This window comes from Balaenoptera musculus, chromosome 16 (assembly GCF_009873245.2).
Source record: "Balaenoptera musculus isolate JJ_BM4_2016_0621 chromosome 16, mBalMus1.pri.v3, whole genome shotgun sequence".
NCBI classification, from domain to species: domain Eukaryota; kingdom Metazoa; phylum Chordata; class Mammalia; order Artiodactyla; family Balaenopteridae; genus Balaenoptera; species Balaenoptera musculus.
The window spans coordinates 75,281,934-75,300,262 of record NC_045800.1 but is presented as its reverse complement, the minus strand read 5'-3'; the positions used below and the strand labels follow the sequence as shown (position 1 = coordinate 75,300,262).

Sequence of the window (18,329 nt, the reverse complement as noted above, 5' to 3'; positions counted from 1 at the left end):
TGTTTGCATGAAATATCTTTTTCCATCTCCTCACTTTCAATCTGTGTGTGTCCTTTTCTCTAAGGTGGGTCTCTTGTAGGCAGCAGCATATTGTAGGCTCTTGTTTTTTCACCCAGTTTGCCACTCTGTCTTTTGATTGGAGCATTCAGTCCATTGACATTTAAGGTAATTATTGATACATATATATTTATTGCCATTTTAAACCTTGTTTTCCAGTTGATTCTATGTTTTTTCTTTGTTCCTTTTTCTTTTTGTGGTTTGATGATTTCCTTTTATTTTATGCTTGTGTTCTTTTTGTTTTTTGTGAATCTGTTGTATGTTTTTGATTTGTGGTTGCCCTGTTTTTCAAGTATGTTAACCCCTTCCTATATCTGCTTGCTTTAGATTGATAGTCATATAGGCTCTAACACATTCTAAAAAAAAGAATCTACATTTTCTTACTCTCCTTCCCCACATTTTATGATTTTGATGTCCTTTTTTACATCTTCACGTTTATCCTTTTGCTGTTCCTTGTGTTTATCATCGCTTTCACAAACAGGTTTTTTCTTTTTCTTTCTGCTCTGTATACCGGCTAATTTAAGTGATTTACTTTCCAGTTGTGATTTCCTCCTTCCTATATCTTCCTGCTTCTTTTCTGTTTAGAGAAGACCTTTCAATATTTCTTTTAGGATAGGTTTAGTATTGCTGTATTCTTTTAGTTTTTGCTTATTTGAGAAATTCTTTATTTCTACTCTATTCTAAATGATGACCTTGCTGGGTAGAGTATTTTAGGTTGCAGATATTTCCCTTTCAAGACTTTGAATGTATTTTGCCACTCCCTTCTGGCTGCAACGTTTCTTTAGAGAAATTAGCTGATAACCTTATGGGGATTCCCTTGTAATTAACTCTGTTTTTCTCTTGCCTTTAGAATCCTCTTTTTACCTTTAACTTTTGCCATTTTTATTATAATATGTCTTGGTGTAGGTCTGTTCGGGTTCACCTTGTTTGGGACCCTCTGTGCTTCCTGCACATATCTGTTTCCTTCTTTAGGTTTGGGAAGTTTTCAGCCATAATTTCTTCAAATACATTTTCAATCCCCTTTTTTCTTTGTTCTCCTTCTGGAATCCCTACTATGTGTAGATTGGCACACTTTATATTATTCCACAGGTCTCTTATATTACTTTCATGTTTTTTTTTTTCATTTGGCTTTCTGTCGTTTTTTTTTTTTTTTAATTATTTATTTATTTATTTATTTATTTTTGGCTGTGTTGGGTCTTCGTTTCTGTGCGTGGGCTTTCTCAAGTTGTGGCAAGTGGGGGCCACTCTTCATCGCGGTGCACGGACCTCTCACTGTCGTGGCCTCTCTTGTTGAGGAGCACAAGCTCAAGACGCGCGGGCTCAGTAGTTGTGGCTCACGGGCCTAGTTGCTCCGTGGCATGTGGGATCTTCCCAGACCAGGGCTCGAACCCGTGTCCCCTGCATTGGCAGGCAGATTCTCAACCACTGCGCCACCAGGGAAGCCCGTGTCTGTTGTTTTGATTGGGTTATTTCCATTATTCTATCTTCCAGATCACATATTCTTTCTTCTGCATTATTCATTCTGCTATTCGTTGCCTTTAGCTCAACTTTCATCTCAGCAAATGAATTTTCCAATTTTTCTTGTCTCCTCCTTATAATTTCTAGTTCCTTTTTACAGTAATCTTCATTTCTGTTGATACCCTTTCTTAATTTCTTCAGTTTTTTGATTACCTCCTTTTTGAACTCGGTGTCTGTTAGACTAAAGAGGTCTGTTTCATTGTTTGTTCCTTCAGGGGAATTCTCTGGGTCTTTTAACTGGGAGTGATTCCTCTGCTTCTTCATTTTGCTTATATTTTTCTTACTCTGTGAGTTTAAGAGAAACAATTATCTACTGTAGTCTTGGAGGGCTATTTATATGCGGGTGTGTCCCTGTGTAGCTTGTGTTTAATATTTTTTTGGCTTGAGGGCTGTTTTTGGTTTGGATGCTTGCCGTCTCTTTGCTCAGCATGTGCTGCCCATTATCCCCTTGATAGGGGGGTGTGCAGGTGCATAGCCCACACATGCTCCCAGGGAGGTGGAGGCAGTAACCAGCGTCCACTTGCAGGACCCTTGCCAGTGGCAATGGTCTGCGCCCACTTCTGGAGTCAGAGATGGCAGCAGTGGCTCGTGCCCAGTCCTGGAGCTTGTGTAGGAGGTGTCCTGCCACCAGAGACCATGTGTGGAGAAAGAAGCTCCTACAGCCATCCGACCTCCTCCTCATGCGCCCCAACGATGGCGCCTTGCCTCTCTGGCAGGACCAGGCTTCTTCCCTTACTCTTTGAGTTGTGGCACACAACACCCTAGCCCCTCAGGCTGTCTCCATGCAACCAGCCCCAGTATTCTCACCAGGTCTGACCTCTAAAGCCCAAGCCTCAGCACCCAGCCCCCACCCACCCCAGTGGACGAATGACAAGCCTCTCAGGCTGGGGAGTGCTGGGTGGTGGCCCCGACCATCTGTGCAGGTCTCTCTCCACTTTGCCCTTGCAAACAGGTTGCTACGCTCTCCTCCAAGGCTCTGAAGCTCCCCCTCTGTGCTGGATGATTTCCCCACCAGTAAGGGGACTTCGCAGTGTGCAGAAACTTTTCCTCTTTCACAGCTCCCTGCCAGGGGCACAGGTCCCATCCTGATTCCTTTCTTTCTTTTTTTTTTTTTTTTTCTTTTTTCTTATGTCCCACCCAGTTACGTGGAGATTTTCTTGCCCTTTTGGAAGTTTGAGGTCTTCTGCCAGTGTTCAGTAGATGTTCTGTGCGAATTGTTCCACATGTAGATGTATTTTTGATGTATTTGTGGGAGGAGGTGAGCTCCACATCCTACTCCTCTGCCATCTTGATCCGATCTTTGTACTTCTTTTGTTAAAATTATTCCTAAGCACTTTTATTCTTTTTGGTGTAAACAAATTGTTTTCATAATTTTATTTTCAGATTGTTCATTGCTGGTATATAGAAATGCAGTTGATTTTTGTGTATTGATCTTGTATCCTGAGTTCCTAATTTCTTAGGATTTTCTTTATGCAAGATCACATCATCTGCAAATAGAGATAGTCCTCTTTTTTTTCAATTCAAATGTCTTTTATTTTGTTTTCTTGCCTAATTGCCCTGACTAGAACATCCTCCAATACAATGTTTAATAGAAGTGATGAGAGCAGACATCCTTTTCTTATTCCTGATCTTAGGGGGAAAGCATGCAGTCTTTCACCATTAAATATGAAGTTAGCTGTGAGTTTTTTATATATGCCCTTTATCAGGTTGAGGAAGTTGCCTTCTATTCCTCATTTGTTGGGTGGTTTTATCAGGAAGTGGTGCTGGATTTTGTGAAATGTTTTTTCTGTGTCTGTTGATACAATCATATGGGTTTTGTCCTTTATTCTATTGATGTGGTGTATTGCATTAATTGATTTTCAGATGGTAAATTCACCTTGCATTTTTGGGATAAATCACACTTGGTCATGGTGTTTTGTGTTGATAGATTTAGTGTGCTAACATTTTGTTGAGGATTTTTGTGTCTATATTCATAAGGAATATTGGTCTGTAGTTTTCTTTTGATATCTTTATCTGGTTTTAGTAGCACAACAATACTGGCCTTATATAATGAGTTGGGAGGTATTCCCTCTGTTTTTTGGAAGAGTTTGTGAAGCATTGGTATTAATTCTTATTAATTCTTGGTTTGAATTCACTGGTAAAACCATCTGATTCTGGACTTTTCTTTGTGGGTAGTTTTTTGATTACTAATTGAGTCTCATTATAAGTCTATTCATATTTACTATTTCTCCTTGAGTCAGTTACAGTAGTTTGTGTCTTTCTAGGAATTTGTCCATTTCATTCAGTTATATTTGAAAGCAATTTAAATAATAACAGAAATCTTGGGGAATTCCCTGGCGGTCCAGTGGTTAGGACTCAGCACTTTCACTGCCGTGGCCCGGGTTCAATCCCTGGTCCTAGAACTAACATCCCACAAGCCGCGCAGTGTCGCCAAAAAAAAAGAAAGACATCTTGTAATTATCCATGTAGTTAACATTTCTGGTTTCTTCATTGCTTTGTGTAGATCCATATTTCCATCTGCTAACATTTTCCTTCTGCCTAAAGGACTTGTAGTGAAGGTCTGATGGTGATGAATTCTTTTAGCTTTTTAATGTCTAAAAAAAAGTTTTTTGTCTTTGTTCTTGAATACTTTTTCTGAATGTAGAATTTTAGGTAGACGTATTTTTCCTTTCAGTTCTTTAAAGACATTGCTCCATTCTCTTTGTCTTTTGTTTTTGTATGATGTGTTTTTTTTCCTTTGGCCACTTTAAGATTTTCTGTTTATCGTAGGATTTGTGCAGTTTGATTATCATGAGCTTTGCTTTAGTTTTCTTTGTGGCTCTTGTATTTGGTATTCGTTGAGCTTTTTGGATCTATGTGTTGATAGTTCATCAAATTTGGAAAATTTTCAGCCTTATTTCTTTCAATATTTCCCCTAGCCCCCTCCCCCTTGTTTGGAGACTGTAATTACATATATATTAGGCTGCTTGAAGTTGTCACACAGCTTACCAGGTGCTCTATTCATGTTTTTCATTATTTTTTCCCTCTACATTTTGAATAATTTCTGTTGCTATGTGTTCAATTCATTAATATTTTGTTCTGAAATATCTGCTGTTAATCCCATTCAGTATATTTTTCGTCTCAGAAATTGATGTTTTCATCTCCTTAGTTCAATTTGGATCTTTTTTTTAATGTCGTCTGTGTGTCTCCCTATCTTTTTGAACATGAATATCTTTTTAAATACAGTTATAATAACTGTTTTAATGTCCTTTTCTGTGAATTCCAGCATCTGTGTCATTTCTAGGTCAGTTTCAATCATTAATTTTTTCATTATGGGTTGTGTTTTTCTTTTTTTTTTGTATGCCTGATCGTTTTTGTTTGGAGGGCAAACATTTTGAATTTTATTTTACTGGATGCTGGATATTTTTATATTCCTATAAATATTTGTGAGGCTTGTTGTACAGTTATATGGAAACTTTTCAGGTCTTGCTTTTAAGGTTTGTTGGCAGGATCAGGCCGATGTTTAGTCTAGAGCTAATTATTTCCCACTACTGAGGCAAGACCTTTTTGAGTACTCTACCCAATGTCCCATGAATTTTGAGGTTTTCCAGTTTGTCTGGTGGGAACAGTCACTATTCTTGGCCCTGTTTGAATGCCGAGTTCTGTGTCTTCTAATTTTTTGTGTACTTCTGTCCTTAGCCTCAGTTAGTTTCTTCATATGCCTGCCCTTATCAGTGCTCTGCTGCACACCCAAAGGGTGTCCTCTTGAGATCTCTGGAGTTCTCTCCCTGTCCAGCTCTCTCCTCTGGTACTATATCCTTTGAACCTAGCTGCCTTGGTCTCCTCAGACTGTCAGCTCCACCTCATCAACTCAGGGAGTTACCTGGGCTCTACTTAGGAGGGGACTCCCTGTGCTATGGCCTGGAAACTAAGGCAGAAAGCTGTGCAATCACTTGTTTTTTGTTCCTCCAAGGATCAGTGTACTTTATTACCTAATGTTCAGTATCTTGAAAATCATTGTTTCATATATTGGGGTTTGTGGGGTTTTTTTAATTGATTTTGTTTGTTTTTAGTTGTTTCCAGTGTGAGAGTAAATCTGGTCCATGTTACTTGATCTTGGCTATAAGAGGAAGTCTCTTTAGTCTGTTTTAGAGTTTAAGAATTGATGGCTCCTAACGTTTCTTTCTACTCTGAGCTCCTTGATTTTGTTTTACATATCTTTGACAGCTCAATTGCCCATTTCCACAGTATCCCATTCTCTCCTCAGAACACTTAACTATCTGCTGTTGGTGCTTGGAAGGTTGCTTGGGATTAACTCTGGGTTATGAATGAACCTGGTTTATCATACAAACAGACTACAAAGAATGATGGCAGTCAAGGTGTAACAGCAGAAAATGGGTGTGTTCTCTAATACTATTCTTAACATATTTAGAGTTGTCATAATCTAGTTCTTTAGGATGTTGTTAAAGAGTTCCCTTCAGGGAACATAAAGGCAAATATGACTTTAATTGGAATCTTTTATGTTTAACAACCACAGAGCTATGCAACTAACATTTATATTCTAAAATAATTACAGGGACTTCCCTGGAGGTCCAGTGGTTAAAACTTCACCTTCCAATGCAGGGGGTGCGGGTTTGATCCCTGGTCGGGAAGCTAAGATCCCACATGCCTCATGGCCAAAAAACCAAAAAACATAAAACAGAAGCAATATTGTAACAAATTCAATAAAGAGTTTAAAAATGGTCCACATCAAAAAAATCTTCAAAGTAATTACAGCAACTTTTCTTTCATTTCAGTGTATAATATTCAACTGTAAGATATTCAGCTGTAAGATAAGCATGTAAGATATCTCAGACCTGTATTTTGCTTAAAGGAGGGAGAAAGAAGACCTTGGCTTTAATGCTGCCACTTAATAGTTATATAACCTCATTTAAATCATTTCTGAACCTATTTTTCCTATACAAAAGAAGATACTAGCAACACTATTCTGAAAGGATGACATGGGAAATGTATTAAAATACCTTGTAAATCAGTATTTTTCAAGATTTTTGGATCACAACCCACTTATAAATACATTTTATGTGGATAGCTCATGCATATGTGTGTGTGTGTATTTGCAACACAAAATTTACTACTATATGTGATATGCACCAGTATTTCCTGTTCTATTTCACTGAAAAGTAAACCTTTGGTAGTGACCCATTAATGGGTGATATCTCACAGTTTAAAATACATTGTCTATATAAAGAAAAAAAACTATGAGGTACCATATTAATATAAGATTGACATACTTAGCTTATATGCTGTTAGTTCTGTTATCAAGTTCGAATATAGTATAGTTAAATATATATAACTTTATTAACTGATTCAAGATTATGTTCCCACATTTTTAGTTTTAATCTTTCTTTTCCCTATAAACGGGCTAGTAATAACTTATAGTTAAGAGATACCTCTGAGTTTTAACTTTTAAACAATGAAATTGAAGTGGTTTCTTATGCTAAGAATTACAGTTCTGAGACATGTTAAAGTCCTAGAACTAATACTAGCTTTGTTTTTTACTTAGTTTTCTTGATATGGTACCAATTTTTTTTTCCTATTTTTTTCTATATCACTTAAAATAAATAAGATTTATAAGCAGTAAAACAGATGCCATCATAGTAAAACTTGTGAATTAAAATTTTAAGGATACTTGGTTATCTTTTGGTTAACTAAAGTAATAAATGGCTAAGGGTAGTTAAGTCCATTGATTGTGATCCACTAGCCAAAAGAAGTTTGAATCTATCCTACATTTTGTATAAATATGTGCCACAAAAAACACACATTGCAACATTTTTCACAGAAGGCATCCAGGCTTTCCTAATCACCAAGAAACTGACGAGGGCTGATGTTCTCTAGTGACCTTCTTCCATAGGTTCTGCTGCACTGGTAGAAACCAACTCTGTTAAAAGCAGGCGGTAGTATCACATATTCTTCTTGACAAACCCTTCATTAGAATAGAAGTTCTCTCTGCAGTGGAGGCCTTCCCTGCTTCCTGTCTCCTAGGTTTAACCTTCTCTATTTCTAGAATTAAGGATCCTTAGTTTAGAAAGAAACATGGAAGAGCTCACATAGCTGGTTGTGGTATAAGCGATAGCATGTAATTTTGTAAATTTATAAACGGTTCTTGGATTTTCTTTCCCTGTAGATAAATATGTTCCTGTTTTTCTTTATATAGACTCCATACTTTCCAGAGTTGTAGGAAATCTGTTGCTGTGTAATACAGTGGAAAGAATTATGTGATCTAATGCTCAAATAATCTACTGGAGGACTTTGGATGTAAAAATGTTTCTTAGTGTATTTTCCAGATGTCTGTGACCTTTTGCAATTGCTTTTCCTCCCAACTTAATTTTAAGGCTCTTAGATTGACTGAGTTGAGCTATAGAAATTAATGAAGTAGAATGCTTGAACTGAATAAACTGGAAGAAAATATCTCTCTCTAGAAAGCCATTAGCAACATAACAAAAACATTTTATAGAAACTCAGCTCCCAAATGGTGATATGTTATAGGTGGGAAATGGCGAGTTAATTGAAATATTACGTCAATAAAGAGTTATACGTGATGTAATTTTCAAATAGGGACCAATAGAATCTATTGTAACACAAACTATGCTAAACATAAGTTTAATGTTTCTTTGATTCATTCAGGTTATGGATGTGTAGATATTCTGGTTGAAAGTATTACATGTGATATTTTATTGTTTCATAAGGTATTTTTCTTAATACTTTCTCCCAGCGTTTACTGAATATTCTGTATTGTATTAGTGCCTCTCCTGGTGCTCTGTCTATGGTAGTCACATAGCTAAGTTTACTGAAGCTGTCAACAGTGTGATATACTTAAGGAAACAAAATTCTGATTGATTCTGATCTGTTTCTTTCAGAAAAATCACTACCCATGTCATGGATTTTATCTGATTGTGTAGATCAGATTTCCTTATTCTGGATATCATGGTAACAATATAAGAAATATGCATTATTTCTCATTTCTGCAAGTAGAATTCACTGCTGAAGGAAGAAATTTTTTAAGCTACAGCCAAATTCATTTTGGTACCTTTTATGGAAATCCTGATTTTGTTTTTACTTTTTTATAACCTTTCGCAAAAGGTATGAACAAGCAAAGAGCACATCTCATTAGGCAAGTCCACATTAATAAGAATGCCTAGAAGAGGATTGATTCTTCAGACCCGGACCCACTGGCTACTGTTGGGTCTCGCTTTACTCTGCAGTTTAATATTATTTTTGTACCTTCTGGAATGTGCCCCCCAGACTGATGGAAATGCATCTCTTCCCGGTATCGTTGGGGAAAATTATGGCAAAGAGTATTATCAAGCCCTCCTACAGGAGCAAGAAGAACATTATCAAACCAGAGCAACCAGCCTGAAACGCCAGATTGCCCAATTAAAACAAGAATTGCAAGAAATGAGTGAGAAGATGAGATCACTGCAAGAGAGAAAGAATGTAGGGGCTAATGGCATAGGCTATCAAGGCAACAAAGAGCAAGCACCTAGTGATCTTTTAGAGTTTCTTCATTCACAAATTGACAAAGCTGAAGTTAGCATAGGAGCCAAACTGCCTAGTGAGTATGGAGTCATTCCCTTTGAAAGTTTTACCTTAATGAAAGTATTCCAGTTGGAAATGGGTCTCACTCGCCATCCTGAGGAAAAACCAGTTAGAAAAGATAAGCGAGATGAATTGGTAGAAGTTATTGAAGCTGGCTTGGAGGTCATTAATAATCCTGATGAAGATGATGAACAGGAAGATGAGGATGGTCCCCTTGGAGAAAAACTGGTATTTAATGAAAATGACTTCATAGAAGGTAATGTGAAAACAGTGCTGGTCCATAGTTATGTTAGTATGACAAAATTCTGTTATTGTATGCTGTAATATGTCAGTCATTATCCACAGTATTAAAACATTTAAATTTTTACCCACTAAATTCCACCAAGAATTTGAAGTGGCTTTTTAGAAAAAGTTATAATGTGATCATGATAAAATAGAAAATAAGGACCAGGGAAATAGAATAAATCTAAGTTTATATAGCAAAATACTCCCCAAGTTGAAGGGCTCTTAGGGTTGTATATGTATTTGCACGTATACGTATTCGCATTCATCTCTTAACTGGTCTTGATGTTCCTTTTTTATATTTTTTAAAATGTATGAACTAAGGCTCAAGATTTGAAAACCATTTGCTAAAGGAAAGAAAAAGAACCTAATTTAGATTAGTGATTGTTCTGTATTTTGAGTGGAGGAGAAACGCATGTCAGAACATCAAGAGGCATACATAGTTTTGAAAAGCATATTTGGCATTTGGAAAAGTAAAGAAATAAACCTATTTTCCTAATACAGACTGCAGAAAGGGCATAGGATTTTTATATGTCAAAATGGGACATGACTCAAAAGTTGAGGAACACTTGTATAAATTTAAGATATTTGCTGATTAATATAAATAGGAATAATTATAAATCCCAACCCGTCTCCATCTTAATACCCCCTGCTAGATATTTAATTGTAGACTTAAAACCATTTTGGATACAAATATGTCTTGAAAGTTCTCTTTGCTTGATTCTGTAAACAGTATACCACGTGTAGTTTTTTTTTTTTTTTTTGACCCTAAATCATCATGGGTATCACTTGTTGTAATATAATATAATGCCTTGAGCCTTTGGAGGCCATCAGGGAGGGCCTTGTGCTTTTCTGTGGCATTTTAGCTGTCTTCTCCCTATAGCCACCTCTTTTTTCCCCTGTCACTTCCTGCAATTTTTGATGGGTTGTTTCTTTCAAACGCTTGTAATTTTTCTGAAAGCTCAGCTTTTTGTCTTTTCACTGTATATGTTTGTAGCTTATGGCAGAATTGAAAGCTGCAGAGGAAATAAGATAACTAAGATACGTAAAATGTCTTCATGTCTGCCTAAAAAAGAAGGAACCTATGCCAGTTTTATATTCTGCAGCTTCTGCTTTTCTTATAACTCTCCTCGGATTCTGTCATTTATAGGATTTTTCTCTGCATGGAACACATTTTGTCCCTTGCTTTTCCTCCATTGTGCTACTTCCCTCATCAAAAAAAAATAATTACTTACAATGATTTAGTAACTCCTGTTTCTCTACCAGACTTCAGCTTCGATGTCACTTCTTCTGGGAGGTGATCTCCAACCTGCAAGTTTAAGATAGCAGTACTTCTTAACTTCTACCCTGTGTCCCATCTCATAGCACTTGTCATAGTATATGGCATTGCCCATTTCCTGATTTGTAGTTCCTGATACACTGTAAGCCTCAGGAGGAGTGGGACCAGTCAATCTTGTTCACCATTTTATTTCCAGATATTGACTGACTCACACATCTATAGGTCTAACCTCTCTCCTGAGTGTCACACTTAAAAACCAGATTGCCCAATAGACTTCCATACTTTATTCCCAAAGGTGTCTCATATCACCATGTTTAAATTTATACTGATTTTTCTTTGTCTGACTTCATTCTATCCAGAGTCTTGTGTGTTTGCATGTGTATATCACTGTATTGTTATTTCTTTATTTTTCTGTCTTCCTCACTAGACTGACCCTTCCAAAAAACTGGGACCATGTAGCCCTCTTTATATCATCAGTGCCTGACACAAATGCACTCAATTCATTTTTGTTAAGCTGAACCAAGTAATAGATGATTTGACTCTGAGGTCCAGAATTTAATATTGCTAGAAGTAATTTCTTTATTTTAATCATTTGGTTTCTGTGTTGATAGGCTCTGCTATTAAAGTCATATATGAAAAGGAATCATTGTCATTTGGAGCATACTTTATGGGTTGAATAATATAGCAGAGTGGTGAACATTTTTTTAACCTCTCCTTTTAAAGAAACAGTTGTTGTTGACTGTACTGTGGGGATAAAATTTTCACAAATATATAAAAATCCTACAAGTCTGGTATCACACTTTTGATCTTTGAGTAAAATCAATAGTCATATTGAACTTGTAAACTTTGACATGGAGACATCTTTGTTCCTAACTCTTTCCTTTAGGTTATTATCGCACTGAGAGAGATAAGGGCACACTGTATGAACTCTTTTTTAAGAAAGCAGACCTTATGGAATATAGACATGTGACTCTCTTCCGCCCTTTTGGACCTCTCATGAAAGTGAAGAGCGAGATGATTGACATTACTAGATCAATTATTAATATCATTGTGCCGCTTGCTGAAAGAACTGAAGCATTTGCACAGTTTATGCAGAACTTCAGGTAACTCCCGGGGCTTAGTGATTTGACTGAGCACTCCTAAAAAAAAAAAAGCACATTTCATGCCATTTTATTTAATTTACCTTCACTGAGTATGATTACTTAGAATTACAGAACAATTTTTTAGGCTTTAGGGAACTTTATGTTTTGATATTCCCTTTTTTCTTAAGGCATGTATAGTATATTGCGTTATTGACAACTTGAACTGTGAAGTAAATTGAGGGTGACAACTATTAGAAACTAAATTTGATTACCTTTATAATCGTGTTTGAATTCATTTTAGGACAAGTTGAATTTTTAAAAATAACGTTATTGACGTGTAACTTACATACAATAAAATCGACATATTCCAAGGATAGAGGTTTCATGACTTTTGACAAATGTATACACCCATGTAACTGCCTCTCCAGTTAAGATATAGAACATTACTGTCTCCCCAGAAAATTCCCCGAGAACAATTCGAATTTCAAAATTGAAAGAAATTTTAGAAATACAAATATTCAAGTAAGCGTGGGAGAATGTTATTCCATCTTGGGAAGCAGAGACTATAGCAGTTTTTAAGATATAGAACATTACTGTCTCCCCAGAAAATTCCCCGAGAACAATTTGAATTTCAAAATTGAAAGAAATTTTAGAAATACAAATATTCAAGTAAGTGTGGGAGAATGTTATTCCATCTTGGGAAGCAGAGACTATAGCAGTTTTTAAAAGTTTTTTTTCTTTTTTTTAATCATTATTTTTAAATGCTGAAGCGTTAAAAAATTAACAACTACATATTAGGGTAACGATTTGAGAAAAGTTTTACTTTTTTGTTTTAATTGGACAATTGTCATGTTTTTAATACTTCAGTATGATAGTTTTAATTCTTTGTAGTCCCGATCTTTGTTCTCATTGAAGTTGTTGGATGTAAAAGTTAGTTAACACAGTTCTGTTGCAGAATATCTAGAAGTCATGCTTCCGAATGAGTTTTACGTTTTTGAAATTGCTTGCTTGAGATCTGATTTCCTAAAGCATTTTTTAATTGCCTTTCTTGGAATTACCTTCAGATGCTACATTATTCTTTACAGTTACTAATCTCAATCATGACAAATATTTACTCCTTGATGATAAGTATAATTTCTCTAATTAGCCAATCTGAAGACAAAGTAACTCTTGACCCCAAACTTGAGTTATTTATTTATTTGGTTTTGAACTGATTGAACTTATTTCCTTGAGTAGCTTATAATTTGCTTCTGAAGGCAATACCAAAGCAAAAGTTCCAAAAATGTTTTAAAATATGGCAAAATTCAGCAATATTGCCAGTTTTACATTTACTTAAAGCTTTGTGTGATTTCATTCTAAATGAGTAATGCTTCATTTGTTTTCTTGTTAAAGCTTCATGTGATTGCTTTCTGAATGAGTAGTGCCTCATATATTTTCCTGAATGAACTTTATTTTTCAATTCTGTTAGGGATGTATGTATTCATCAGGACAAGAGAATTCATCTCACAGTGGTGTATTTTGGTAAAGAAGGACTATCTAAAGTCAAGTCTATCCTAGAATCTGTCACAAGGTTGGTGAGCCATGTCCACATTGAAGTCCTTTATATATAATAATAGAAGAATGAGAATTTCAGATACTTAATGAATGAATAATTTTGAATAGCTGCTGTTAAAAGTTGGCTGAGCATGTGAGTGGTGGTGCTAGTAAGTTCCTCATTTCACCCCTAAGTTCACTCTAAGTGACTCGTCTTCCCTTAACCTCTTAGACAGTGTGGCATGATTAGGGTGCTTTCACTCTGTGGCCCACTCACCTTGTATATATTTGCCTCTATTTATTCTTCCATTTCCTTCTTTTTGAACTCTTTCCCTTTTTCTAAATCTAATCCCTTCACTTTGATATCATCTCCTGAGCTTGTCTCTCTTGCTTGCCACCTTTCTTTCCTTCCATTTTCCTAAGTTCCTTCTCACCCTGCAAATGATGCTTAGGTCTCCCCTATCCTTAAGAGACCCCTACCTGACTCTACAGTACCCAGTAACTGCTATTAGGTTTCTGTCCTTTCACCTAAACCTCACAAAACAGTAGCTATCTAACCAAGCAACTCATATAGTACCTGGCACACAGTAGGTGCTCAGAGGTTTGAATGAATGAATTAGTAATTCCTTAATACTCCATTATTAATTCTGTAGCTTCTCAGCCTTTTCATCTCTAAGTTATGGGCCCAGAGTTATGACCTAACTGCCAAATTCAACCTTTTCTCTGTCATCCTCTTTGCTTTCTTACATTTGATACCTAACCAGTACTTCCTTCTTGAACCTCTCCTCTGATGTTTGTAAAATGTAAATATTTTGTAAATGTAGATATGTTATAATGTAAGATATTAGGTTGATTGACTTTTCTGACCACATCAACTCTGTATCCTTTACTTGCTTCTTTACCTTTCTGCTAGTTGTGGCCATTCCCTAAGAGTCCAGCTTTGGCCGGCCATTCTTCTCGAATCGTTCAACTAACATTCATTGAGTCCCACCGACTATGTTCCAGGTACACTGCTCGGGAGTCTAACTGGGGTGGTTGGGATAGGACTGGGCACAGAGGAGGGAGTTGCAGTCCCTGCCCCAGAGGGACTCTCACAGCACTGGAGTATGAAAAACAAACATTGTCTTCTCCTCCACCTTCACTGGCTCCTCCTCCTGATGGCCCTCTCTCAGTTCAGACGAAGGTTCTCATGATTCCCTGGGCTTGATGTCTGAGGGCCAGCGTCTTTCACTCATTCTCTACCTCTGATTAATCGGTTTCTGCTCACCGCACAGGACCTCTGTTCTGTCCTTTCCTTGCTGCTGCCACCGCTCTAACCCACGCTCCCCTCCCTCCATTTCTTCCCTTTGTCTCTTCCCTCCTTACCATTTTCAGATCACCTAAGTACCAGTGACTCACGTTGGTGTTATTGAAGTTGTCCCTGCATTAATCAAGACTCCTCTGTGGCAGATGACGGAAACTTATCTTGAATTTGGTTGAGGAAAATGGGAGCATTATTGAAGAATCTTGGATAACTCCCAGAATTAAAGGGATTATTATAACCAAATTTAATGAGAAGAAAACCAAAACAGCTTTGGTACCTTAGGGACTGGGACCAGAGACTTGAATACCATCAGAATTCTCTTGTCTTCTTGTCTGTTTTTCTCTGCATGTTGACTTCATTCTCCTGTTGCAGATTGGCTTCTTCCACATATGAGGTATATGGCTGTTGGCGGCTCTGGGCTCATATCTTCTCAGCTTTGCCATCAGAGAGGAAAGAACTTTCTCCCAGATCCAGTTGAGAAAATCCCAGGGAAGGACTTTTGCCCACTCTTGAGCCAGTCACTATGGCCAGGTGGGGTGGGGGTATTTTGATTAGCCCAGCTTGAGTCTGGTCCTTGCCCCTAGGAAATTACTGCGGTTGGGGTATTCTGTGATTACTTCCTCCACTTGGTGCTGGGAGTGTGAGATGGTGATCGGCAGTTTCCCCAAAAGAAGGGAGAGATTTGCAACCTATAAAGGGGGCGGGGGAGGCATGGGCACTCAGAGCAATTGGAGTCCACTCCATGCACTGTTTGAGTCTTCGCTTCTGTCTCTCCATTTCCCATTCTATACTATTTTAAGAGTAATCTTTTAAAAATGTTCCTTTTTTGATCCAGCTGTCCCCTAGTGCAGCAGTTCTCCAACTTTAACATCAGTAACCTGGAGTGACTTGTCCCAGGAGAGATGCAGATGCTCAGCTCCTCCCCTAGTATCTGATTCAGGGGCCTGGGGTGGGGCCTGAGAATATGTATTTCTGACCTGTTCCCGGGGAATTCTGATGCTGTGGGTGCATGGACTTGGCTGTGATAAACCACTGCCCTGGTGGAAAGACCCTGACTCCTCCTTGACTTTAGAACACTGACCAAGTTCTTCAACTTCTCATGGAAGGTACTCCTTAGTCTGACCCTTTTCTGGTCTTCTCTCATTGTTCCATTTTAGAATCCCTGTGTTCCAGTTTGACTTGTCTGATTCCTGTTCTTTAAAAAAACTTTCTACTTTCTTACCTCCTTGCCTTTGAGAATAATTAATTGGAATGACCTTTACACTCGCCACTGAATTCAGGATTTTAACTAAGGCATAACTTAAATTCTGCTTCTAACATCTTCTCTAACTACTTCAGACAAAAGCAATCTTTTTTCCTCAGAACTGCTGTTCATTCATTCATTCAGAAAATATTTATTGAACTCCTACCCTTTGAGGGGCGTTGTGTCCATAGTAATGAACAAAACAAAATCCCTTCTCTCATGGAGCTTACATTCTAGTGGGAGACACTCAAACAAACATGTCTGGTGGTACTGAGGAAAACAAAGCTGGGCAAAGGGATAGAGATTAAAGAGAAGGGAGGTCAGGGCTACTTCACATGTACCATGAGGGGATCCCTCTGATAAGGGGACATTTGAGCAAAGATCTGAAGAACTAGAGAGAAGAGCACTCTTTGTATGTATCATTCATGTGGATTGCATTATTTATTATCAAATATTATGCTATTTTTCCAAGTGTATACTTCTTACCTCCCCAATAGGTTTTTAAGATCCTGAAGGGTAGTGGCCTATTAACACTTATTAACTTCAAACCACTAGCATGTTGCCTCAAATGTGGGCATTTAGTTGACTGTCCCTGATGATGATCATACACATGAAACTGATCATTGCCTTTCCTTATATGAATGTAGACCCAACATAATAAATACCTGAAGGTAAAATATATTTTGTAAGTTGTGTTAAGAGAGTCAGCTTTAAGTGGGACTTACCATTTGTTGTATGTGCTTTCCTCATAGTGAGTCTAATTTTCACAATTACACCTTGGTCTCATTGAATGAAGAATTTAATCGTGGACGAGGACTAAATGTGGGTGCCCGAGCTTGGGACAAGGGAGAGGTCTTGATGTTTTTCTGCGATGTTGATATATATTTCTCAGCCGAATTCCTTAACAGCTGCCGGTTAAATGCTGAGCCAGGTGGGTAAAATGTTGGTAGGTGAGTTGAGTGTAGAAGTTAGAACAATGTCAGCACATCCCATATTTTGAATCAAGTTAATTATGTTTTTTAAAGATTATATTTGGTGTAATTTAGCTGGAATATTAAGTAGAAAAGTGAAAATTTGCCCCTCTGAAGTTCATACCCCTTGTTCTTTTATGGCCAGATTCCAGTGTATACATTTGGATTCAAATAAACAAATGCAAAGAAATAAAAAGTCTTGAAATTGACAAGGAGGAAGTAGCACCCATCAAAAAAGAGCAAAGCAGTAGTGTGATGTGTGAGATTCAGAAGCACTCTACCTCAGGCAGGTGGTGCCAACACACATGCAGGCATGCACTCACGCAGAGGTCTAGATACAGATGGTGCTTGGTCTCCAGACTGTGCATTTTGGGATGATTACTATACTTTGTTTTACGTTGTACATATTTTTTGAAAATGTTAAGAGCAAGTGACATTTTTATATATCAAATATTATTTTAAATGTGAAAAGGAAGTTTTCTATATTAAAAAAATCTCATAGTAAATGTTTTTTTATATAGAACTACTCATATCGTACAAATTATTATCTTCTTATTAATCATTTTGGTTAGGGATGGTTGTCAGGAACTCTCTGAGAGTCAAGTGGGTAAATGAGGGTTAGATTTACCTTTTTTGCACCAGGCAAAAATATATATTTTACATTATTTCTTTAATGTAAAAGAAATAGATTTGCCTCTGGGAAATTGAGCTCCCCTTCCGTAAGTGGGTTTTAATGAAGATGAGGTGAACATCTGCTGGGGATCTTGTAATAAAAAGGCTGCCACATTACTTACAGGGTCCTTGACAATTTCTGAGTGCTACATATTATCACGTCTGATTGAGACCAGTCTCAGCAAGGGGTTCTCTGTTGAGGGGAGATGGGCTAGTTAGTTAGTCTTAAAGGGTCCCTTCAGTGCTAACAATTTGAATGCTAATGACAAGGCCTTTTGAGGGGGCTATTACATCAGGTATTTTTAACTCAATCTTCCCAAGTTTTCCAAATCTTGTTTAGATCTGTCTGCAGTTCTATATTCTAATTATTCTTTATGTATCCATTATACAATATCCTTTGGATTCACTGTTTCTATGATTCATTTTGAAGGGTGAGTTTAACAGAAGTTTCTAAGTTTCTTGGTGATTGTCAGAGGTTAACCTACATCTGTTACTGCTAATTCGATGAAATAATGATTAATAAATGGTTCACCTCAGGAACAGCTGAGAGAATGCTTTTGTGCATCGCCCCAGGGTCAATGGGAATAAACATGTCAAAAGGGAATAAAGCACCCTTTAGTCTTTTTTCCTCTGTTCTTTTGCAAGGTTATAGTTTCATAGCCTAACTTACTGATATGTTATAAAATCATCATCATGTTCATCAACATGAGGTTTCAGTAACCTGAACATTGATAAAATACAATATTAATAAAATAAAATCATCATATGTAACAAAGAAACACTTTAACAAAGTCGTAGTAGATATCGCAATAAA

At 37.2% G+C, this 18,329-nt stretch overlaps 1 protein-coding gene across 10 annotated transcripts in view; it reads left to right on the top strand.

The window, feature by feature from the left end:
* Positions 1 to 18,329, top strand: part of CSGALNACT2 (chondroitin sulfate N-acetylgalactosaminyltransferase 2) — a 57,536-nt gene that overhangs the window by 13,069 nt on the left and 26,138 nt on the right. For 6 of the 10 annotated variants that reach the window (XR_005016821.1, XR_005016823.1, XR_005016824.1 and 3 more), the window contains exons 2-5: positions 8,472 to 9,406; positions 11,598 to 11,814; positions 13,262 to 13,363; positions 16,625 to 16,803. Coding sequence is in view for 5 of the 10 variants with exons in the window: in XM_036828711.1 (XP_036684606.1) it covers positions 8,746 to 9,406; positions 11,598 to 11,814; positions 13,262 to 13,363; positions 16,625 to 16,803 (1,159 nt within the window). In the remaining 5 variants the exon portion in view is untranslated. Of the gene's footprint in view, positions 1 to 5,858; positions 5,953 to 8,471; positions 9,407 to 11,597; positions 11,815 to 13,261; positions 13,364 to 14,239; positions 14,332 to 16,624; positions 16,804 to 18,329 lie in introns of those variants that run through there. The other 4 variants (XM_036828713.1, XM_036828716.1, XM_036828712.1 and 1 more) reach the window with 4 other exon arrangements.